General features: G+C 51.2%; 1 protein-coding gene across 1 annotated transcript in view; it reads right to left on the bottom strand.

Annotated features, from left to right (window-relative positions):
- The window catches only part of Alpk3 (alpha kinase 3), a 41,757-nt gene that overhangs the window by 6,235 nt on the left and 11,377 nt on the right, over positions 1-24,145 (bottom strand). Inside the window, exons 3-10 of the mRNA XM_055623610.1 lie at positions 17,332-17,449; positions 15,482-16,769; positions 6,393-8,370; positions 5,553-5,700; positions 5,065-5,192; positions 4,906-4,941; positions 1,614-1,888; positions 221-309 (exon numbers count right to left, since the gene is read on the bottom strand). Coding sequence (XP_055479585.1) covers positions 221-309; positions 1,614-1,888; positions 4,906-4,941; positions 5,065-5,192; positions 5,553-5,700; positions 6,393-8,370; positions 15,482-16,769; positions 17,332-17,449 — 4,060 coding nt within the window. The remainder of the gene's footprint in view (positions 1-220; positions 310-1,613; positions 1,889-4,905; positions 4,942-5,064; positions 5,193-5,552; positions 5,701-6,392; positions 8,371-15,481; positions 16,770-17,331; positions 17,450-24,145) is intronic.

Genomic DNA, 24,145 nt, shown 5'->3' with positions numbered 1-24,145 from the left:
AATCTTTCCCAGCTGCCCAGTGAATCCACCCTTCCCCTTTCTCCAGAGCCCGGAACCTGCTGTTGAAGTTCTGCCACAGGCAATGCAGTATCCAAACGCAGGATCACCAAGCTGAGTGTGGGGTGGCTGTGAAGCCATCGGTACCTGCTTGGGACTCAGGAGGACCCTGGGAGGGCATGAAATCACTGTCTTTAAATGGGCCCCCCTTTGGTACACTTACTCAGGCACCTCCCCGAAGCCAGAGGCTGCCCGAGCTTCAGCGGCAAAGATTTTGCAGTACTCTCGACTCATGTTCTGGATCTTGCATCCCTTTGGATTAGAAGATAAAAACAAATCTCGTCAAAAAGGAAGCTCCCCAGTTTGTGTGGTGTGAATGATCTCCTGCCAGTGGGCTACAGGGAAAACTCCAGGCCTGGTGAGAGCAGGGCTCACTGCTTCAAGCTTTCTTCTTTGTGCCTAGTTTTCCCTTCTGAATAACAATGGGATGTGGGCTTTTTGTCAAACTGAGGTTTTCGAAGTGGTTTCTCAGCTGGATTTGCTGGAGCCTTCATGCCAGGGGACGATGCCCCAGGGACCCCACTGCGGAGCACGGGGGCAGACCCCACCCACCTTACTCCCTTAGACTTCACATAATAAGACTTCAGTGAGATTGGATTTGAAGCTGGGGGAAGGCTTCTGCTACGAAGCTGATAATCTGGGGACTGGAGTGATGGATCAGTAGTTGACTGGTCTTCCAGAGGACCTAGGTTTGATTTCCAGACTCACATGGCAACTCCTAGCCAGGCTCAAGGGGTCTGACACTGTTTTCTTGGTCACACACACAAACACACACACACAAAACTCAAACATTAAAATAAATTCATTGGGTGTGGTAGCACATTCCTTTAGTTTCAACATTCAGGAGGCAGGGACAGGTGGATCTCTTCGAGTTTAAGATCAGCCTGGTCTACACAGCAAGTTCTAGGCCAGCTAGCACTACCTAGAAAAACCCTGTCTCAAAAAAACAACTATAGATAAATAGATAGATAGATAGATAGATAGATAGATAGATAGATAGATAGATAGATGTGTGTGTTTGTGTGATTTAGGGATTTAGGGACTGAGTAAAAGGCTCAGTGGGTAAGAGCATTTGTTGCACAAGTGTGAAGAACTGAGTTCAGATCCCAAGGACCCATGCAAAAAGTCAGCTTTGGCTATGTGCAATTCTGCACCTGGGTTGCTAGGACTTCCTGGCTGCCAGCCTAGCTGCAGGTTTACTAAGAGACCTTGTTTCAAGTAAACAAAGCAGGGAGTGATAGAACAGGGTACGCAGCGTTCTTCTGCATGGGCATACACACACACACACACACACACACACACACACACACACACACACACAGGAAAATGTGAAAAGTAGGTTCCAAATGGTTCCGAGACTCTCAAGTTCTCTGAGGCCAAAGGTCTGGATTCACAGTTACACTCAGCCAGTCCTTGAAGCCCTCCCCTAGAAGCCTCATGAGCTTGAAACAGAGGTGGCTTTTATCTCTGCCTGGAGCTTCCAAGAGAACCCAGGCTGGGGAAGGGAAGGATGTAGCAGGAAGGGACTCAAGGTGGGGAGGAGGGTGGGATGGTACCTGGATAGTGATGTCATAGTTTCTGCCCAGAAGAGAAGTCTCACTGCTGGGTCCAAACACAAGCAGGCTGGATACCTTGATGACACACGTGCGGCCGGATTCGAAGATGGGTTCCAGCCCGTAGATGACCTTGGCCTGGGAAGCCTTCTGAAGGCCGTGTCCACCCCCTCGCAGCTCCTCGCTCACCAATCGCCCAAAAAGCTTGTCCCCCCAGCAGCCAGAGTCAGCCAGACCCTTAGCAAACACCATGGGGGTCATCTCAATCTCTTCTCCAACTGAGGGGGAACAGGACAAACAGGGAAGCTGGCATCTCCCGCCTGACGTAGGGTCCACAGGGAAGGAGAGGGCTCCAATGGTCCCCATGCTCCCCATCTGCTGCATCCACTGTTTAATCTGTGATTGTCCCTAGGATGCAAAACTGTGCGTGCCCTGTCAAACTTTAGGGTGCTTGGGACAGAAGCTATCTGATTCGACTCCTGCCCCTTAACAGGGTCCCTGCGGTACCCATCGCACTGTGAGTGTGTGGCCTGCAGAGGCTGGTCTCTTCTGTGGCATTTGCAGTCAGCACAGATGGCCAGAATCACCTCGCGCAGTTAAGTGTTTTGAACAAATAAAATCAATGACTTTATTTCAAGCAACATTTTTGATGAAAAAAAAAAAAAGGTTTGCAGGACTAATTCAATAGCGGTAAGAACCCGCTGGTACTGGGTATGGCAATGAGGCACCATTTCCCACTAAAAGGAAGCAGGGTTCCCTGAAGCAATGATCGGACTCAAGGCTCAACAGGAAGTGCCTCCAGAAAACAAGGAAGTGACCATGGACTCCTGGGAAGCCAGGCCTTGGAGCCAGGCCTTTCTTCCTAGGTACTTGGAGGCTGAGGCAGGACCGCAGGGTCCAGGCCTGCCTGGGCTACTGCGGGTGAACTTGAGGCCAGTGTAGGCAACTTACTGAGACTCTGTCTCATAATAGAAGGTAAGAAAAGGGGGTCAGAGACACAGCTCAGTAAGCTGAGCATATGCTGGCCCTGGGTTCAACCCCTACCTCTGTAAAGACAAACCAACAATGCAAACTATGGAAGAGTTGTCAAAAGAGCGTAAGAACTAGTCAAAGGGTTTTTTGTTTTGTTTTGTTTTGTTTTTTGGCCAAAACTGAAGCAATTTTAGCAACAAAGAGAAAAATTGGTGTAAGGTACTGAACATATCAAATATGTTAAAAACCCCACTAGTTCATAATGGTAATTGAAACAAACGAACAAACATACAAACAAAAATCCTCCCAGTGTCCCTAGAAAAAGAAACAAGTCTCACTAGACCCCCTGGAGGCTTCCCAGAGATGAACTCATAATTCTGAAACTAGTAGGTGCAGGGAAAAGCAATCAGGAAGCCTTCATCTTCCCTCAGAGGTTTGTATCTCGGCAACCAATGGCCAGTTCTTTTCAAATGATGGATAAAGATGGGTGACGGGATTTCAAACCATGTTATAACTCCCAAAGAGATGACGGACTCGGGAAAATCGGTGACCACTAAGTCAGCCCACAGGACAAAGTGGGGTTGCTGGAGCCAGCGCACAGCGCACAGTCAGCATTACCAAAGGGGAAGGGAACCGCCATTTCTGCGGTGGATGAGAAGGAAAGGAACAGCACTCCTGTGCTCCGCCGCTTTCATTTGGTCTTGTTCGGGGAGACAATGGCTCATTATACAGCCCCGGCAAACCTCGAATTCATACTCCTCCTTCCTCAGCCTCCTACAGGCTATAGCCGTGGGCATGTAACAACACTACATCTAGTTTGTTGACTATTCTTGCCAAAAACAGAAACAAAAAACAAAAGCATTACCCCTGACTCTGACACGACTTTCTAGTCTGATTATCAATTTAGAAGAAGCATATAGATGGAAGAATTTGGTGTATGAGGATAGAATGAACAAAATCTAGACGATGAGGAATTCTGCAGGGGTTGGGGAGACTGATGGCTCAGTCCTTTAAATACTTGTCACTAAAGCATGTGGGCCTGACTCCCATCTCAGTCGTGGTACACGGTTGTAAATTCTAGCACTGTGGGACAGAGACAGGAGGGTGCTAGGGTTTGCTGGCTAGCCAAACCGGAGAGACCCAGTGAGTGTGCTTGTCTTAAAAACAGCAATCCTCCGGAGGAGCAATACTCAGAGTTGATCACTAGCATCTATACACATAGGTACAAGTACATACTCACATATAAACACACACAGACAATTCTGTGTTTCAGGTGACTTCAACAAACGAATGGCGAGAGAGAACACAAATGAGGGGCAGGAACACTGACATATTAGACAAGACAAGAGATGTATCAGCCAAATGAATTAGTGGCTCCTGATTCAAACCAACACATGGACACAACTGAGGAAATAGGACATTTGATGATATTAAAGAATTCCTAGTGAATTCTTGACAGGGTTGATGGTTTTGGTTTCTTTTATTTTGCTACTGCTGAGACCAGCTCTCATTCTGTCGTCTAGGATGGATTGGAAATCACTGCGCAGATCAGGTTGTCCCAAAATTTATGATAATTCTTTAGGCTCTGGCTCAAAGTGCTGGGATTACAGTAACCACCAGGCCTAGCCCAGATATGGGTATATATATGATAGAAATTAAATGTTACTTGACAACAGAACAAAGTCTGTACAGCAGACTCTCCAAACCTTTGAAGTCAAACCCTTGAAGCGCTTGTCAGATTTTGGGGGTTCCCAGGCATGATGATACCCACCTTCGGCACTTAGGCAGTAGGGCAGGTGAGTCCAAGACCAGCCTATCTGCGGAATGAGTTCTGGGACGGCCAGAGCTACACGGTGAAATGCTAACTCAAAACCAACAACTGACCTGACGGTGTCTCTCACAGTCACCAAAGAGTGTCAAAACATGCCAAATTTCCAAGTCTTTCCTAGACAGTCAGGACGCTTGAAGAAGGGGCTGAGAAGCTGTGCTACCTGAGACTCTAATGCCAAAGTCCACAGGGCACTGTGGGAAACCCTGGGTGCCTTGGTAGCCGTCCTGCCCTTGAAGGACTCTGAGGGGAGCAGAGGGTGCATTAACTCCTGCCAAGTGCTGCCCCCCACCGCCCATCTTCCTCCACAGTCTTTAAAACATCAGACCTTCCTCCCCAGCCCGCCCGCCCGCCACAAAGCCATATCTTAAACTGGGAGGCAAAGGGCAGCAGCGTGCACATTTAAGAAGGGTTGAAAGCCCCTAAGGACAGAAACCCTGCAGAGGGCGGGGCTGGGAGTGGAGGCCCGCCCTCCTACCCAGAGGGGCAACGTACCTTCCCCTTCCTCTCTGGAGACGAAGCCAGACAACACTATGTGGAGAAGAAGAGAACACTGCTGTGCTCAGGCTGTCTGTCCAGGCAGAGTATCAGCCCTGCACAGCACAGTGCTGCCACCCACAAAGCCAGGGGAGATCCCAGCGGCAGGACACTCACCCTCCGGGCTGAGGCAGAAGTCAGTGGAGGCTGAGCCATGCTCGTTCTGGATGGTACAGCGATACACACCACAGTCTACGGGAGATGCCTGCACGATGGCCAAGGCTGCCGGCCCCTCGTCCCCTGCACTGCAGAGAGCAGAGACCCTTCTCATGAGGGTCATCACCATGATAACAGGGTCTTCCACCCAACTCTCACAGGATGCTGGGGACCCAGGCTCTGGGAGCCCTGGGGAGGTGGTGAGAGGTTCCAGGCTCAGAAACTGGTCCTCAGTCACACAGGTGACACTTACTCGCTGTGCGACTTGGGACCCATGACTTAAGACCTCTACGCTTCAATTTTCTGATCTCCACATGAAATAACAGACTCACTCGCTGGGGCTGTTGTGAGGAGGAAGTGAGGGGACGGCTTCAAAACGTCAGGACAATGCCCGACGTGACTGTGATTGGGAAGCCCAGCCAGGAGATGGTGGTACCCAGATGGCTTACCTCCTGCTCACCTCGCCCACTGGCTGCTGATCCTTCACCCACGTCAAGACTGAGTCACTAACAATGTTGAAAAACTGGCACCAGAGCTTCAGACTGCCAGAAGAATCTGGAAACTGCTCCACCCGAATTTTCCGGATAACCTGTGGGGCTGAGAACAGGAGATCCATCACGAAAGAGAAGCTGCATCCCCGCCACCCTGCGCCCGCTCTGGCCACACCCTTGCATCCCCAGGTATCGTTGGAGAACAGGCTGAGGGCAAACAGCACGTCATAGCCCTGGCTACCTCCTGAGACTCACTCTGACCCCAGCCCAGGCAGGGACTCCAAGCTTAGCATACCAACAGCGGCAGGCAGTCAAGAAGGGTTTTCGCATTCTGTTACTGCCTCTAAAAACTGCTTTTGACCATGGGTAACCACAGGAGAGTCTATAAAGGGGGTGGGGACAGTGATGGTGGAACTAGGATGCTAGTCTTGTGCTGTTGTACCACTTGTTTGCTTGCTTTGTTCTTGTTGTTTGGTTTTCAGACAGGGTCCCCCTGTGTAGCCCAGGCTGACCTTTCAAGGAGAAGTGAAAGTTCTCCTTGCCTTGACTCTGGAGCCCCCCCACACTAGCTCACTTGGCAGTTGGTCTCTCCCCTCAAAACACCAGGGCTGCTACCTCTGTCATGCCACGTTGCGTGCCTGGCAAGCACCAGGCCTTTCTGACAGCTCATGAGGTGCTGTTGCCAAGGAAACCTGCTGTTCTCTGGCAGGGAGGTGCCCTACCTCACGGGGTAGTGCTGGGAATGGGAGTGTCGTGGTCACCACAGCTTCCTGGCAGCCCTCTCCTCCCAGCACTCACCTTTTAGCAGGTCTTTGGCTTTCCTTGGCTTGGCCAGAGCTTCCTGCTTGCCTTCATTCGAGGCAGGCTCTGAGTCCAGCCCACTGGCATTGGGTCTGGAGCCCAGGTCTCCTGTTGCAGGCTCGTCCTCTGTCCCGGGCACCTCTAACATGCTGGTCTTTCGGGCCTGGGTAGGGGAACGTCTCTCCCACTCTGGAGTCCCTGGGGACCCGGGTGCCAGGCCCTTCCTGGGTCCCCGGGGGGAGACTGTGGGGCTCTCCCTTTCTTCAGTCTTGTTCGCCTCTCCATCTGACGCCGCTCTGACCTTAGGGAGGAACCTCTTCCTCCGGGCCCCTAGAGCCAGTTCCTCAGGTGTGGCCGCAGGGAGACCTGTCAAAGCCTCCCCTGGGGCCGCTTCGTCTTGGCAGGGCTCCTGGGGTCTGCCCTCCATTGTTTGCGCATCCACCTTGTCAGTTTCCTGGGTGGTCCTCTCCCTGGAATCCTCTCCCTCACTAGTGCCAGATCCTTCCTCACCCACCACGATGGCGGGGATGGTGAGGGGGCTGGGGCATGGGCCCCGGGAGCACCGGGCTGCAGCAGCCAGGGCCTGCTGGCCAGCCTGTACCTCACGGTCCAGGAGGCCGGTAAGGCGTCGGGAGGTGCAGGGGCTCAGCAACAGGGTCTGTGCACTTTCCACCAAGTGATTGTTCTCCACGCGTTCTAGGATGCGCCTCGACGTCCTGGGACTCAGCCCAGCCACTTCCATGGTAGGGCCCAGGGTAGGGGAGGAAGCTAGGCCTCCAGAGGCAGCCACTTCCTGGGACTCTGCCCTGGCTTCATTTGTCTCTGGGCTGGATAGCTTGAGCAACAGAAGCAAGTAGTTCTTCAGGGAGTCTATGAGGCCAGGGTCACAGCTCCGGGCACCTGAGGACCTCCCCTCCACATTTGGCTCCTTGGCACAGGCTCCCTCACTGTTGGTAGCCATGGCTTCTGCGGGGTGACCCTGGGTGGGGGACCCTGGTGCCAGCTGCAGACTGGGAGCAGAACTCAGCACGTCCCGGCCCCCGGAGGGGAGGGGGTCTTCTGTGCTAACTTGCTGACAAGCCGTGGTGCCGGCCAGGCCAGTTCCGGGAAAAGAAGGCATGGCGGCCACCTCCTGACTCAAGCCAGCTGAGCGCCCACCGGGGAGAGCCACGTACTGTGTTTCCTCGGGCTGCTCGTTCTGGGGGCGCTGAGCCAGGCTGTCCTCTTGGTTGGCCTTGCCCAGACCTGACCACTCTGGCCTTTGATGTGTTTCTCTTCCCAGCTGCTCTGAGTTGCCCTCCGGAGGCAGCTGTACTGGACCCGTGTGGTTCCCTGACAGGGGGCCTAGTGCAGTGTCCTCAGACCTAAGCATGAAATCGGATTTTTCCTGGACACAAGATGCTTCCGGGTTCTTCTCAAAACACTCCATAACCTGAGGAGCTCTAAGGCATTCTGCCGGTGAGAGTCTGAGGGTCCCGGGTGGTGAGCTGAGGCTGGCCGCGGATGGCTGCCTTGACTGGGTTTTGGAAGCTGTGGGGACGCTGCCCACTGACTGCGCCTCCTTTTCTTCCTGCATCCTTGCATCTCTCAGGTCTTGCTGCAACCTCTCGTCTGCCTGTGTCTGTCCTACTACCTGGGTATCCGCCCTTCTCTCCGTCGCCAAGCCCTTCTGTGAACTCCTGTCTGAGTGCGGCCTCTCGCTTCCTCGCGTCCTAACGTCCATCTGTGCCTTCTCGTCTGCCTGTGCCCTCTGGGGAGCCTGAGCCTCGTCTCCCGGAGTCCTTCCGTCCACTTGCGGCTTTCCATCCGTCTGTGCTTTCCTCCTGCCTCCAGTTCTCCCACCAGCAAGAACCCTCCCATCCTCCTGAGTTTCCGTATCCATGGGCTCCATCGTGCCTTGCTTTCCAGAGGTGCTGTGATCCACAGGGATGGTCTCAGAGCTGCTGCTGCCAGACATGGCTTGGGACTCCAGAGCCTGAGAACACATGGCCAAAAGCAAAGCCTTAACTAATTGTATGTTGGGCTCTCTGCAGTACGTTATCCCTGCTTTCTCCGACCTCACTCAGAACTGCTCTGAAGGGAATCTTGCCACTGGGCTCTTTAGCCATGCTGAAGGTCTGGCAGAGACATCACACAGAATCCCAAAGCCTCATGTCCTGATCCCAGAAACCAGATTAAGAAATATCCAGAATCCAGGCTCATCTGGCCTCCTGCCCTCTCCCTTGAAGAAACATGCCCGTCTCCAAAGGCTCTGTTCATGACTGACCCTGCCTTCACCTCTGTCTCTTGGAGGATATTGTTCTTGCCCCAGGGCTCCTAGAACCTCCATTTGCCCCTCTCTCCTTCCCTCCCTCCCTCCGTTCCTCCCTTTCCTCCCCTTCCTTCCTTTCTACTTCCCCCCCTCGTCTTTCTTTATCCTTTCCTTTATTTCTTTTGTTCTTTCTTTTTTTATTTCTTCCTTTTCCCTTGAACTATTGATCCTCCTGCCTCAATTTCCCAAGTGCTGGGATTACAGGCAAAACCAACCATGCTGCTCTCTTACATAATAACTGACAGAATTATAAATTGAGAAGATGTAAAAATGTGTATTGATAATGGCCTCAACGATAGCACCTAGCATGCGGGAATGTGGGTGTCTTCCAAACAGAGATTCAGAGAACTCTGAATGGTGCCCGTGCCAGGAAGTCAATGACTCCCAACAACTGCTCCGCTAGAGCCCTGTGCTAGGTGGCCACACACTAGGGAGACTGCACTCTCACTGCTCTCTACAGTATGAACTAGCTCCACCCGAAAGACAACAGTGCTGGGCAGGATGGCTTCCAGGGTAAAAGCACTCATGCTCTCGTTTGATGACCCGAGTCGGATCACTGGTGCCTCTGTGATCGGCATTCCCACTGTAAGACAAGAGGCACACACAGAACAGAAACTCACAGGCCAGCAAGCCTGACATATACAGCAGGGCAGAAAAGGAGAATGACTCTGATTCAACAGGATAGAAGGCAAGGACCAACTCCCAAAAGCTGTCCTCTGACCTACACACACACACACACACACCAGGGGGAAGGGAGAGTGAAAAATAAAATAAAACGTAAAGCCAGGTGGTGGGTGGCACACACCTTTAACTCCAGCATTCAGGAGGCAGAGGCAGGTGGATCTCTATGAGTTCGAGGCCAGCCTGGGTCTACAAAGTTCCAGTATAGCCAGAGCTACACAGAGAAATCCCTGTCTCAGAGAACAAAACAAAACAAAATGTGTGTGTGTGTGTGTGTGTGTGAGAGAGAGAGAGAGAGAGAGAGAGAGAGAGACATAAAGATACAGTGGAAAGCACTAAATGCATTTATCTTATGTCAGCATGGAATCCCGGAACCAAGACTAGAGCCAAGTGGAATTTTCAGAGTGGACGATCAGAAGAGCAGAGGGACATGCCTGGACAGCACAGCGGCACAGCTGTTGTACACAAATGGAGCAGGAAGGTGGCAGGTGGAGAAAGTTCTCTGATGGTGTCACTCATGAGAGCAAGCCACGAGCCACGCTGGCGACCTAGCTGAAGTGGTAGAGTGCTCCCGGAGCATGGCGAGGGCCCCGGGTTCCGTGGCCAGCACTGTATAAACTAGATACGCTGAGGCCTGTAATTCTAGCTGTCAGGAGTCTGAGGCAGGAGGATCAAAAGTTCAGTTTATCCTCAGTCACAAACTTAGTTTAAGGCCAATCTGGAATACTTGAGACCCTGCCTCAAAACCAAACAGCCAGGCATGGTAGACAGGCCTTTAATTCTCCCACTGAGAAACAGAAGCAGGCAGCATTCTACTTCTTGAGTTCCAGCGAGAGCCACACAGGGAGACCTGGTCTGAAAATAAAAAGTGTGCGTATGTGCATGTGAGAGAGAGCAAGAAAGAAAGAGGGGGTGAGAGAGATTTAACCACACAAAGATTATCATTTAGAAATAAAACTTGTGGCTACATGAACACATTGCTCATCAAAAAGAAACAGAAGACAAATAATGGATATTCTTCCCTTGGAGGCCCTTCTACTCTTGGGAGTTCTGTCTCACTTCTTAATAAGTCCATGTTGCTCTGTTCTAAGAAAAACACTAAAGACTGGAGATACGATTCAGTGGTTAAGCGCACCTGTGGCTCTGCAGAGGACCGAAGTTTGGCTCCTGGAACCTACATGGGGTGACAGAAAACCGCCCGTAACAGCTCCAGGGGAATCAACACCTCTGGCCTCATGCACAAAAATAATTTTTAAAATCTTTTAAAACAAACAAAGCACACTAAACCAAGTGTGACGGTACATGCCTTTACTCCTAGCACTCTGGGGGCAGAGACAGATGTACTCCTATTTGTGGAGCAAGAAATCTATCAGCTGAGCTATTCCTGAGACACACAGCATATTTCTTTAGACAGTCATTCAAGCTGGGGCTGGAGAGATGGCTCGGGCACACATTTGCACATGTGGTACAAAACGGACATTTAAGCAAAACATACGTAAGATGAACCTATTTTTTGAAATATTCAGGGCCAACCTGGGTGGTGTCACGTAAGCGTCTATTACAAATACACTAGCGGGTTTTCCTTCCATCCATCTCATCCTCTTCCTTCCTGAACTCTCAGAGAGCAAGGGCCCACTCGTCTCTCCAGCCCTCTCTGCTGCAATCTTTTCTTCCTTGTGACTCTTTCTTTTTTTCATTATTTCCCATGGTCTCTTCACCTTCAGCGATCCTGTCCCCCTGTATTCCTCATGAGTCCACTTTGGACTGCTCTCTGAGGTTTTTTGAGTGTTTGTTTGTTTGTTTGTTTGTAATGAAAGTGCCTTCTTCTGTGATGAACAATACCCTGGCCCAGTTACACAAGCCATCACTTTTGTCATCACACAAGAAGGATTTCTTCCTCTCCGGAGTCTAGTCTCTATCCTACTCCTCTTCCTTCAGCCTTTTGGGGGTGGGGAGCGTTAGAGCTCTCTGGACTAGTATTCCCAGCAACAGTTCCTCTCTCTCCCATTAAAAAAGAAAATGTTCCTGGTCGTCTCCTAGCTTCCCGCAAGGCTGTGTATCCTTTAGATCGTGGTGAGCTTTAAACATTTTCATCATTTAAAATAACCAGGTGCTTTTATCCTGCGTTTTCATCACAAGCCAACCACCTTTGCCTGTAGTTTCTGTTTGCCACATGTGCAAAAACTCCAGACTTGTTCTGAGCACGCTGGCGTCAGAAACATCCAGCACGGCCTTACTGAGCCGATCGACAACGGCGTTTGTTTCTAGAAAGCCCAAAGATTCGAGGTGCTAGGTGTCACAGCACTGTCAACGGCACTCAACTTTCCAAATTTAACTTTCTTGTCTGAAAATGACGAGTGGAATTAAGCTGTCTTATATATGTATTTCTCTAAATTTCATCCAATGGCTTTAATGCCTGGATGAGCATTAGACTTTTTCTTCTTACTCCTCTTTTCTCCTCAGCGGGAAGACAGTGAGGCTGAAGAGGATGTGATAGAGTATGCTCTCCACGTGCTTGCTTTTACTTTTTATGTCATGCTCTCACAGCCCAAGATGGCCTTGAACTCTCTATGTAGACCAGGCAAGCTTTGAACTCACAGGGATCTGCCTGCCTACTGCTGGGCTTAAATATGTGCTTAAAGATGCTCAGCCAAGGTGTATTTTATTCAGAGGATGAAGATGTCAAAGGACATGGAGATTACAGGATAATCTGTAGGATTCAACTCCCTCCTTCCACCATGTGGGGCTTAAACTCAGGTTTACATTTCAAATAATTCTGTTCAATATTTTCCTCTAATAGTATATCACTGGCTACAAATCCATGACGCCAAACAAGGGTGGCCTCTCCTCAGATGCCTCTCCCATTGAGACTTGACATCATAGCACGCCGCCTCTGTCTCAGGCACACTGCAGTTATCATTCACCACAGCCTAGACCCCTTGATGCAGTAGGCAATCTCCCCACCTCCACCACCCCTCAGAAAACGCACTCATGCACACCCCAGAAGACACTGCCCCTATTGTGAATGGGAAGTCCCACCCTTGGGATGACCATTTATTTCCCAGGACCCAGATTTATCAATGGATAAGCTCAGAGGACAGGAGAGTTGGCTCCGCAGTTAAGAGCACTGGCTGCTCTTGCAGAGGACCCAGGTCCAGTCCACAGCACCCACAGGGCCTCTCACAACCACAGTAACCTCAATTCCAGGGGATCCTCAGGCAAAACACTCAGACATATAAATATAAAAAAAAAATATATATATATATATATATATTTTTTTTAATTTTTTTAAAGAGGAAGAGACATGTTCAGGTCTCAAAGCATTGGCTGAGGTCTCCCATACATGTACTCTTACCTGTGAAGGTCCAGGTATTTGGAAGAAGTAGTTAAAATGATCTTGCCATGGCATTAAAGATACAATCATGTGAAATGTTTTAAGTCATAGAGAAATGCTCATGAAATAGTGAGAAATTAAGAAGAAGGAGAAGAGGAGGAGGAGGAGGAGGAGCAAATTAGGGCCAGCAAGTTGGCTGAGCAGATAAAAGGGCCTGGTGTGCAAGTATGATGGCTTGAGTTCAATTTCTGGTTCCCATAGTGGGGGGACACAACCCGCTCCTGAAGTTGTTCTCCGTCCTCCACACGCACTGTGGTATGAACTACCCTACACAGACACACACACAATGGCAGTAGGGGTAGTAATAATAACAAATGGAAAAAAGAGCCGGAGAGAGATGGCTCAGGGATTAAAAATATTGCTTTTTTGTTTATTTTTTGCTGTTGGAGACAGGGTCTTTCTAAATAGCCCTGGTTGGCCTTCAACTCACAGAGATCCACCTGCTTCTGCCTCCCAAGCGGTGGGCTCGAAGGTGTGCACCACCGCGCCTCACAGACGCTGCTCTTGCAGAAGTCTGGATTCAAGTCTCAGAATGGTGGCTCACAACTGTCCATAACTCAGCTCAGGGACCCAATGCTTCATCCCTGGGGCCAAGCCAGCAGGAGACAACCACCTCCAGCAGGTTACCCTCTCATGCCTGCATATGCTTGGTCACACACACACACACACACACACACACACACACACACACAAATAATGAAAAACACATATATCTACATGTTAAATGTATTTTTTACGTGAATATTTAAATGTTTTAAAGTTTACAAAAGACACATACATAAAATAAAAGCCAGACAAGGTTCTGGCAGATGTAGAGCCAGAACTCAGCTTCTGAGGTGCCTTGTACTGTCCCCACCCAGGGGAGGGTGAGCTGGCACTTCTGCCCCAAGGCCTGCCTGGAGGATACAGCCACCTGGTTGTGAGATTCCTATGCCTAAGGGCAGAGAAGCCTGGAATACACACACATACACACACACACACTTGGCAGCTAGCCTGGTCACTTCCTAAATGAGTTCCCTTGGGGCCTCCAAGGGCCGTTTCTCTGGAAGGCTATTGTTCAGCCTGTGGCTGTCAGGGACACAGAATGTCCCTAGCAAGCTTTCCTGGGGCCACTGACGGGCTGACATCACCAGGAGCTGAAAACAAGGTAGGCAAAAGTGACCAACAGCTTTAGAATATGGCACGAGGTCTCCATGATTTGTCCCTCTGGTGCACAGCCTGACCTTAGCACTCACTGAAATAAAACCACAGCCCAGTCAGCCCTGAGCTCTTCTTCCTTCTTGAACGCTCTTTCTCCATGGGAAAGTCTATCTCTCTTATCCACCAAACATCCTCCTCCCGGCCTTGCCCTAAGCTGCTGAATTGATGGTCCCTGATGTGTTTCCCTTCACTGTTCCAACCATCTGTCCTGCCCACACACTGGTGAAACACTCCTTCCCACAGAAAGCCTCACTCGTGGGAGGGAGCCAGGACTCCGGCTTCTTCTACCCTGAGAAACGGTTTGGTTCCTGCCCAATTCAGAGCCTATCACCACTACATCTAGTAAAGAGAAATACAGGGCACAATAAAATCGGAAGTTCCGATAAACAGTAATGTAGTCTTCCTGTAAACCTGCTCCGTTTATCTGCTCCCACCCACGCTCACCAGAATACTGTCTTCCTTCTTTCTGCCCATAGGTGGAACACTTTAGTCCTGGGGGAATCTTCCTCACCTCGACGCCTGGAGCATGAAACCCTGTCATCCTCTCAATCCTGATCCTTAAGCTCCGTACCGCTGGCTCCCATCTGCCTCTGCCTGTGGGCAGGTGGATTCCCCTGTCTCACTTCCACATAAAACACCTTTTCCTCGGGGCTACCTGTTCCCTAGACATGACTGGCTCCTGTTCCCAGCTTCCCCCCTCTGCCACCATGGTTTACTTTATGCCACGACACTTCACATGCACCATGCCTGCTCGGCTCCCAGTTCTTGCAGTGGACGCTGGCGTGGGTGTGTGGGTATGAATTACCATTTTGGCTATTGCTTGCCCAAGATCTCACCTTGCTAAGGGTTGTCAGCCAACTACATAGGTATACCATATCCCAAAACCCTAAACGAAACCAGAGTAAACCAGTACTCCTTAGACATGCAGTCTTGAAGGTGCTGGGAGTAGTTTTGTTTTGTTTTGAAACAAGGTCTTGCTATGTACCCCGGGCTAGCCTTGACTCACGCTCTTCCTGCCTAAGCCTCCCAAGTGCTTGGATTAAAACACACAGTATTTTAAGCCTTTTGGTGAATGTCTCATACGATGCTACACACTCCAGAATGTCTTCCCCACGAACACCGTAGCTTCAGCATGGCTACAAAAAAAAAAAAAAAAAAAAAAAAAAAAAAAAAACAACCAAGCAAACAAAAACTCTCCACCGATCCCTCCTCCTCTGCCCAGAGAACAGTATCTTCCTCCTCTTCCCTCAGCCGGGAACTTCCCTACTCTCTCAGACAAAAAGAGACATAGCTCCGCTCTGCTGCCTGCATGCGTCTATCTGGAGTGTGGCCAAGCAAGGGCCGTGCCCATGGCCCCTTGCTCCTGGCTGACACTCCATTCCTTCCCCCACCCCATCTATTAATATCCCACCACTCACTAGCTGCCAAGCCGTTACAGCAAGAGTTTCCATGAGGTCAGTTTCCCAGAGCAGCCGCTAGGCCTTCAATGCCTACACTCACCTCTCCTGGAGTCTTGTGGCTTGCTTGCCCTTGCGAGGGGCTGTCTCGGGTGCTGTGTCTCCGTCGGGCAGGGGGTGTAGGGACCTGGGCAGAGGCTGGAGGTAGGGCCTTCCCTAAGGTCTGAGACACAGATTCCGGAGCCTGACTTGAGGGAGAGATGGTAACAGGCTCCACTTTGGGTTTAGGAGGAGCAAATCTCTTCCTGTTCAAAGGTTTGATGGGCGGGGGAACCATGGACGGTGCTGGCTTGCCGGGGATCGTGGGTACCTTCTCACCTCTAGCCTCGACAGGTACCTTCCCTGAGGGCCTTTCTCCAGGTACTCCGGTACTTGGAGGTGGAGGCATTTCCTCTCCCTGGGGCCTGCCCGCCTGGGTGCTCTCCATGTACATGTCCTTCAGGGAGAAATACACCTGTTCTGAGCTGTGGCTTGCGACAGGGGTGGGAGCCGGGGCCATGGCTGGGACAGGGGCTGGGACGGAGGCTGGGGCAGGGGCTGGGGTGTCCTGGACCTTGTCTTGAATGCCCACAACAGAGGCCGTCTTCCTGGTGCTTTCTACTCCAGAAGGCCCAGGCCCCCGCGCTAGCCTGCCTCTGGGCTGGGTCTGAGCTGGCTGCGCATCCATGGGCTTCTTCTTCTCTCTTCTGCTGGAACTGGCTTTGTCTGAACTGGGGACACCATTTTCTGAAGAGCACCGGCTACCATCTGCCTTTTCTAACTCTGGCTTCTGCCCACCCGGTTTGGATTCTTCGTCTTTCCTTTTCTTCTTAGCCCCAGACTCCTTGGGAGGGGTGTTGTGAGGCCCCAGCTCCATGACCTCGCAGATGTACGTCAGCAAGCCATGCTCTCCATCTTCCCCATTCTCTGGGGCAGGCTCCCCATTGGTGGGTGCCTCTCCAGGAGCAAAACTGTTGATCAGACCCAAACCTGGGTGCTGAGTAGACTCCGTCTCTCCTTCTTGCCAAGCCGCTGAGGACCCCTCCTCCATTTCCCCGACTGGAGCCGAGGGGACTGCCTCCTCGGCTCCGCTCAGTCGACGCTTTCTCTGGAAGCGGTCAGGGCTGATCTTGCGAAGGGTGTCAGCCTCCACTGATGCCTCCCTCCCATGCTTCCAGCTCTGCTCAATCTCCCGCATCTTGGCTGCAGCCTTGCGCTTCAACTTGGCGAACCAGCGCTGGTGAATCTTGTACTCAGTCATAGTGCCCACCTCTAGGACCCCCGAGCAGGACACGATGCCCTTGGTGTTCCGGGCAGAGGCCTGGTAGATGGCAGCATCTTCTTCCCGACACCTAGAGGTAGGAGCATGAGGCGCCATCTCTCCCCAGTGGGAGGTGAGAGCCCTCCTCCCCACAGCCAGAGTCTGGCATTGACCAAGGCTCCCTCCCAATCCATGTCCTGCCCTACCTTAGGCATCATGAGTTTCCTCAGTTAACAATAGAGGAAACTGAGGCCACAAGAGGGTGGCAGCTGACCAAGGTCATGCTGTCCTGGGAGGGATTAGACTTGGGGCTCAGAAGAGCTCCCTTCAGAAGCAGGTGACCAACACAGCCCCCGAGAGCAGCGATGATGACACCGTTGCTTTTTCTGGCCGCTGACCTCATGGAAAAGGTTTCTGTGGGTCAGGGCCTCCTCTGGTTGCACTCGCTCATGGCTGTCAGAAGCACTCCTACCCTGGCCTGGGGAGATCCCAGACCCTGGCAGCCAGCACAGCTCAAAAGGTAGGTCAGCTCAGGAGCAGAGCCCTGCCCTCTAACTTCAGAGCAAGCCTGGGCATTTCCACCCAGCTGACTCCGTATCTGATGGCAGGGCCCTCGGGGAGGGCAGGGGGCCACGCAGGCCCCTCTCCCTCACCTGTACAGCTGCAGGGTGTGACGGTTGCCCTGATGAGTGATCTCATATTTTGGCAAGCCACAGTAACGGTCCAATTCTATGTCATCCTTGTACCAGGTCACCTCTGGCTCTGGGTATCCTGGCGAGGAAGCAAGAGATTGAAGAATGGTAAGGTGAGGTCCAAAGCAGTGGGAGAGGCCACAGAGGCAGGGTTTCCACACTGCTCGAAGGGGCTGGACAGTGCCACCGCCCCAGGCCTTCCGGGAGGTACCATCCCTCTTGCTCAGCTCAGCTTCAGAAAGTAGGATCTGTCAGAGTGAAAAGCATTTTCCCTTCTGGCTGAAAAGAAGAAAACAAGGAGGAAGAGACTTCTTAGCTTTCCGGGGGGGGGGGGGGGGGGGGGGGGGGAATTACCAGCAACTGCTAACTGGGAATAATGAGCTTCCTTCTAGAGCGGCCCATTCAATATCCTCACGCGTAGAAAGGACTCCACCTCATAGAACTCCTCTCTCCAAACCCTGCCGCTACCATCCCTGCTGTGACCCTCCTTTCATTCCAAACCCCTAAACTGCACCCTTTGACAACACAACTAAAACAGCCAGCCAGCCAGCCAGCCAGCCAGCCACTCCCTGCCACCCCCAAGCAAGGTTTCTCTGTGTAGCCCTGGTTGTCCTGGAACTCACTCTGTAGATCAAGCTGAACTCACAGAGATCCACCGGCCTCTGCCTCCTGAGAGCTAGAATTAAAGGCGTACACCACCACCTGGCTATCCACTTTCTTCTGACCCGTTTACCCACCCATTCACAGCTACCTACCCAGTCACTGTAATAAAGCTAACTAAAGAAGCTACCAGTCCCTTCCTTGGGGATTCCCAGACTATTCATGTAGCCGAGCTCCTAGCTACACAGTCATGTGCCTCTTGCTTTCCTGGACACAGCTGATCGGCCGATTAACGTACACTGAGGCAGCTAATCTAATCCAGTCATTGTGTCCAGAAATGTAACTTTCATTTTTGTATGTCTGTGGGGTGTGCCTATGTGCACATATGTGTGTGGGGGCCAGAGGTCAATACTCTGTTGTTTTCCACATATGCACCAACACCCAAAATTTCCCAGCTTATTATTCTAGGTGGAATACGCTCTCGCTGGATCTGGAGCTCCCCTGAGATCCTGCCGTCTCTCCTCCCTTCACCTAGGTGGTTGCGTGGGCACTGAGAGCACCACGCTCAGGTCTTGATGCTTGGATGGCAAGCACTTGACTGACTGAGCCACTCCTCAGCACCTGGAAATATAAGTCTAAAGGGTGGGTGAGGAAGCTCTGTTCTGACACAGCCTAAAGGGTAGAGAATGCTCGTTGACAGTGAGGGACAGGGAAATAAACTGAGGGCGTCAGAGGGAAGCCGATATACTTCCAAATCCCGGTTCTAAACCTGGCATGGCGGTTCACACATGCAGATTCAAGCTAACCTTTGCTACAGAATGAGACACTACCCTGTCTCAAAGAAAAAATAAATAAAAAGGATCTTTTGTTTATTAGTTTATTCTTCTTATTATTAGCAGCAGCAGCAGTAGTATCATTATTGAGACAAGATCTTTCCATGTAGCCCTGGCTGTCCTGGAACTCTGTAGACCAGGCTGGCCTTGAACTTGTAGAAATCTGCCTGCTTCTGCCTCTGAGTGCTGGGGCAAAGGTACGTAAGCCCCACACGTAAGCCCCTGGAAGTCTTTTACAGAGCTCTTTCTCCCCATCTTCTGGCCCTACTCCTAATCCCTCTGCTACGGCAGGACTGTGCATCAAGGTCACCTGTGACTTGCACATTGCTAACTCACTGGTCACTTCTTAGGCCTCACTTCTCATTTCCTCGACTGGCTGGAGCCGATCTAGGAGCAGCAAGGACCCCTGCGGCTGCCCTCTCCAGCCCAGCCCTTACCCCTCATCTCCTGACCTGCACATTGACTTCATACCTGCACCTGAAGGCCTGACAGGAGGCAGGTATGCAAAACATCAGACTCCATATTCTTATCCCACGCAGATCCACACGCAGCCCAGTAGCTGGACGATCCATCGTCCCAGCGTTGTTCAGGCCAAAGCAGGAGTCATCTTTTTTCCTTTCTCCTCCTCATACCCACTCTGTCAGGCAGTCCTACAGAGGTTGCCTTACAGCCTTTGGAACAGATCCAGAATCTGACCACTTCCTGTCACAGCCTCGTCCCCAGCAACTTCATCTCCTGCTTGGACCCCTGGGAGACATTCCTCGCTGACCTCACGGCTTCTGTCCCGGCCTCTCTTCAACCCGTTGGAAGCAGAGTGAAGCTGACACATCGGTCTATGCATGTCCACATTCTCATCGTATCCCGGGGCTCCCATCTCTCACACACGGTCTGAACCCTATTGCTGCACCGGCCTTATCTCTTGTTCCCCTCCCCTCCGCATGCTGCCATGCCTCACGGTCTTGCGGACTCAGGAGGCCACACCTCAGCTCCTGGGCAGCGCTGCTTTCCCAACTAACTCCTCACAGAGGCCTCTGACATCCTTCGCAAGCCTGCAGCTCCCTCCCCTCAACTCTTCCTGTCCCTTTTTCCGTTTACCCCTTCCTAGAAAACACTGCCGTGTGACACGCTGGGCTGGTTACTTCGTGTACATCCTGTCCATCATGGAATACCAGCCCCATGACAGCAGGGGCTGACCCGTGTTCTGCACTGCTCCTGTCCCCAGTTCCTAGAATGATGCCTGGTATGCAACCCACAAGAAGTAAATATTTACCGATGGATCATCAACAGTAGGAAGAGCTTAGGATCCAGGGAAGGAAGCAGAGTCTTTGGCTGGGGATTTGGTAGAGACTTGGAGATTGTGCCACTTGATCTAGCAGAATTTCAGAAGGCACAGGTGCCCAGGGTCCAGCTCCTTGGCCAGCTCTCCTACCAGATTCTACGCCCAAGTGGGCAGAAATCACTCTTTGTCCACCGCTCCATCCCCACTACCTAAGACAGCACCTCCTTAATTGTCGTTACTTAGTAACAGCCTGTTGGGTGAGCCAGTAAAGGAGGAACAGAACAGTAGACAAACAAAAGGTGGGTAGGAAGGGCAAGCCTGGCACAGAAACCACAGCGGTGACAAATGAGGAAAAGCAAAGGGCAAGCCAGGGAACTGCTAACAGCAGCAGGGAGCAAGGGAGGCGAGCCTGCCGCTGGCTCAGCCAGGGACAAGCTGGGCTGGGCTGGCTGTAAACCGAGCCCTGTGTTTCCACTGTGCGCTAAAGCCCCTGGTTACATCACGGTGCACGTGGCCAGGGCCGGCACAGGTGCTCTCACCACCCTGTAGGATGATCTCACCCACCATGGAGCCTTCTGCCTCATGACCTGCCCAGGACACCCTCAGCCACTCCTGTCCAGAGGGGCTGGAGTGGGACAAAGGCACGGGGCAAAGAGGAGGACACGGAAGGGCTGGCACAGCTGTACCCCCACCTCCACAGGAACTTCTGATGATTCTGCCAACAGTGGAGACCAAGCTGACAGTTTGGGCCTCCATAGCAGGAGTGGCTCTGAAGACAAATTTGTTTGGGGAACATGCTGGTTATTCCCCAGATAATGTGAATGCATATATAATGTATAGACATTTTCTCTCTCTCTCTCTCTCTCTCTCTCTCTCTCTCTCTCTCTCTCTCACACACACACACACACACACACACACACACACACACACACACATTTCTTAAAGACTTTTTTTAAAAAAGGAAAATGAAAGCCAACCAGTGGTGGCTCACGCCTTTAATCCCAGCACTCTGGAGGCAGAGGCAGGAGGATCTTTTCGAGTTCAAGGCCAGCCTGGTCTACAGGGCAAGTTCCAGGACAGCCACAGCTACACAGAGAAACCGTGTCTTGAACCCCCCTCCCAAAAAAGGGGGGCTCACGGATTAAGACTGCTTCGGGAGTAAGCAGAAGGAGCCAAACTCAAAACCCTCTCTGCTCTAAAGTGGCAGGTGTAACTCCTACTTCATAAAGGGAAAAAACAAGCCCCACAGGAGCTAAGGGAACCACTACCCAGGGACGCATGGCTGGCATATAGCACAGCCAACTTCCTTTTTTCCAGCATTCTTTCCAATGAGAATTCTGTGGTCAATATATACAATTTTACTCCTAAGTTATCATATTAGACTTACTGCCCAAAAAGAAGAATTTCTTTTTTTTCTTTTCTTTTTTAAGAAATGTGGTTCTTACTACAGTTTAGGTTCCTGGCCTCAGCCTGCCTACCTTTAACGCTTCCTTCTTTTGTCTTCACATGTGAATATGGACATTTGTACACATACACACCCCAACATAGAATGTACCCCAGAGCTGAAGACAGTAGAGGAGGGAGGCCAACACACAGGGGAGAAATGAACAGTCTCGGGACAGTAGCATTCCAGCCGACAGAGGCCTGCAGAAGCCAGGCATCCGATTGCTCAGCCATAGGCCCGCTGTCTCCTAATCTCCCACCCACCACAAGCGAAAAGCAGCCTGTGGGTCTGTGTTCCTTCCCCAGCTCTGCAGAGCTTTCCCTCCCGATGCTCCCTGGTTGGGCTGAGTCTTCCTGCCAGGACAACGTTTCAACCAGCAGGAGAGCATCATCCTTGCCTGGCAAGGCCCCAGAGTCAGGGCTGACTCACCCCACCTTTGCTGGGGGAGGGGCTGCTCCTTGAAGGGAAGAAGAGAAACTGATGTGGTCACTCCACCTTCACTAAGACAGTCAGAAACAGCAGCAGCCTCGCACAGGGGCCAGTCCCATGCTCACACACATATCACACACACATACACACACAATCACACATATGCACACACATACACAGAATAATAATAAGAATAATTTTTTTTTGTTTTGTTTTGTTTTTTGAGACAAGGTTTCTTTGTGTCACCATGGCTGTCCTAGAACTCGCTCTGTAGACCATGCTGGCCTTGAACTCAGAGATCCACCTGCCTCTGCCTCCTGAGTGCTGGGTTTAAAGGCGAGTGCCACCAACCACCTGGCATAATAATAATTCTTTAATTGCTTCTTTGGGTTAAGCTTGAGTTGGGAAAAGGCTTATTCTCACAAGGAGATCGGGAGCATTTAATAAAATGCCCCAAGATTCTGTACACCAGACTGGTGTGTGGCAAGGTCACTTTGTTTCTGAGAAGCTATGACACCCAGTGGCTGCTCTTCCTGAGGATACTCATGCAGGTCCCCATAAGAGATACCAAGCCGGAGCTGAATGAGCCAAGGGGAAAAGATGTGAATTTTGCCATTGACGTGGGCTGGCATCACGGAGGTCATGTGGCAAGTGAGTTCTGTGGCAGGTCTAGAGAGGCACCAACAAGTCCCATGTGTACCCTGTCCTTGCAGATCTCACAATCCTGGAGAAAGAAATATGTGGAAAATATAACTGTGCCATGGAGGAAGGAGTCGCAACTCTCCTGGAGGCCCGGAGGACGGCCTCAGGGCAGGCCTTGGAGCAGAAGGAACTGGCCAGGCAAAGCAGCAGCAGCCTTTAGGAGACAGAATGAACATGCAAAGGAGTACACACACACACACATACACATACACACACACACACACACACACACAAGGAGAACAAGCAAGAAGAGAGATGGCAACCACAAAACTTTGTAAACAGGAAGCAGCCAGGCAAGCAGAAAGTGACAGCACACTCAAGAGAGCCAAGCCTGAGCTAGAAGTGGCAGAAACTGAGAACTAGCCCAAAAAAGTCCCCAGAGGGCACAGGACTGGTGTCTAGGGGTAGAGGCCGAAGGGAGTTTAAAACATCTTTAAAGAAAGAATGCTGGTGCATGTACACTTGTAATCCCAGCGCTCAGAAGGCTGAGGCAAGAAGATCTCCATTTGAGACCATCCTCGGCTAAATATTAAGACACTATCCTAAAACAAAACCAACCAACCAAACACTTGCTGAGTGCAGTGGTGCCCGCCGTTAATCCCAGCGCTGGGGAGGCAGCGAGGGGCAGCTCTCTGTGAACTCAGGACCCACCTGGTCTACAGAGCATTCCAGGGCAGCTGAGGTACACAGTAAGATCCCCCCTCAAAAAGCAGCAACAGCAACAAACCAGATAGGACAGCTCATGCCTACAATCCCAGATGGTGGGAAGAGAAAACTGCTGTATTTTGATATATATCTTTTAGTGTAATTTGAAACCTTAAACTATGTACAGGTGTTACTTTACCAAAATAAATTTTATTTTTCTTGCAGAGAGGGTTTTATGTATCCCAAGATGGCTTTAAACTGGCTGTGTCATCAAGGATGACCTTGAACTCTTGATCCTCCTGCTTCTACCTGCAGAGTGCCAGGACCACAGGAATGCTTGTGTAAACCACAGGTTCATACAGTGCTGAAGGAGCAGCCTCATACACACTAGGCAAGCACTCTACCAACTGAAGTACATCCCCAGCTCCTGATTTTCTTCAAAGATAAGTAAAAACATTCTACGTGAAGTGGCATATGGGAAAGTATGGAATAAAGTTATTTTTTTTTAGGAAACCATTGGTGCTGCAGTGCCAGAGACTCAGCCGGAGGCAGAGCCTCAGAGACTCAGCCACAGGCAGTGAATAAGGCAAAAGCAACGAGGTACTCATGCCCCGGGTGGCTTCTTGCTTCCTCCTCTGCAAAGCTGGACTAACAATATCACTCACTTCACAGGGGTTTGGAAGAACCGAGCTGCAACACACCGAGCCATACAAAGATAAAGGATTCAGGGAGACAGTGACCCTCTAGCAGATGTGCTGGAGTCCTGGGAATCGGGACAACTGCCCATAGAAAAGACAATCCCAAAGACGCTATTTAGCTGCCTAAATAGCTAAACAAGTCGTC

Source organism: Psammomys obesus, unplaced genomic scaffold, assembly GCF_907164565.1.
Source record: "Psammomys obesus unplaced genomic scaffold, mPsaObe1.curated_primary_1811, whole genome shotgun sequence".
Lineage (NCBI taxonomy): Eukaryota > Metazoa > Chordata > Mammalia > Rodentia > Muridae > Psammomys > Psammomys obesus.
This window is presented reverse-complemented; position numbering and strand designations above follow the sequence as displayed.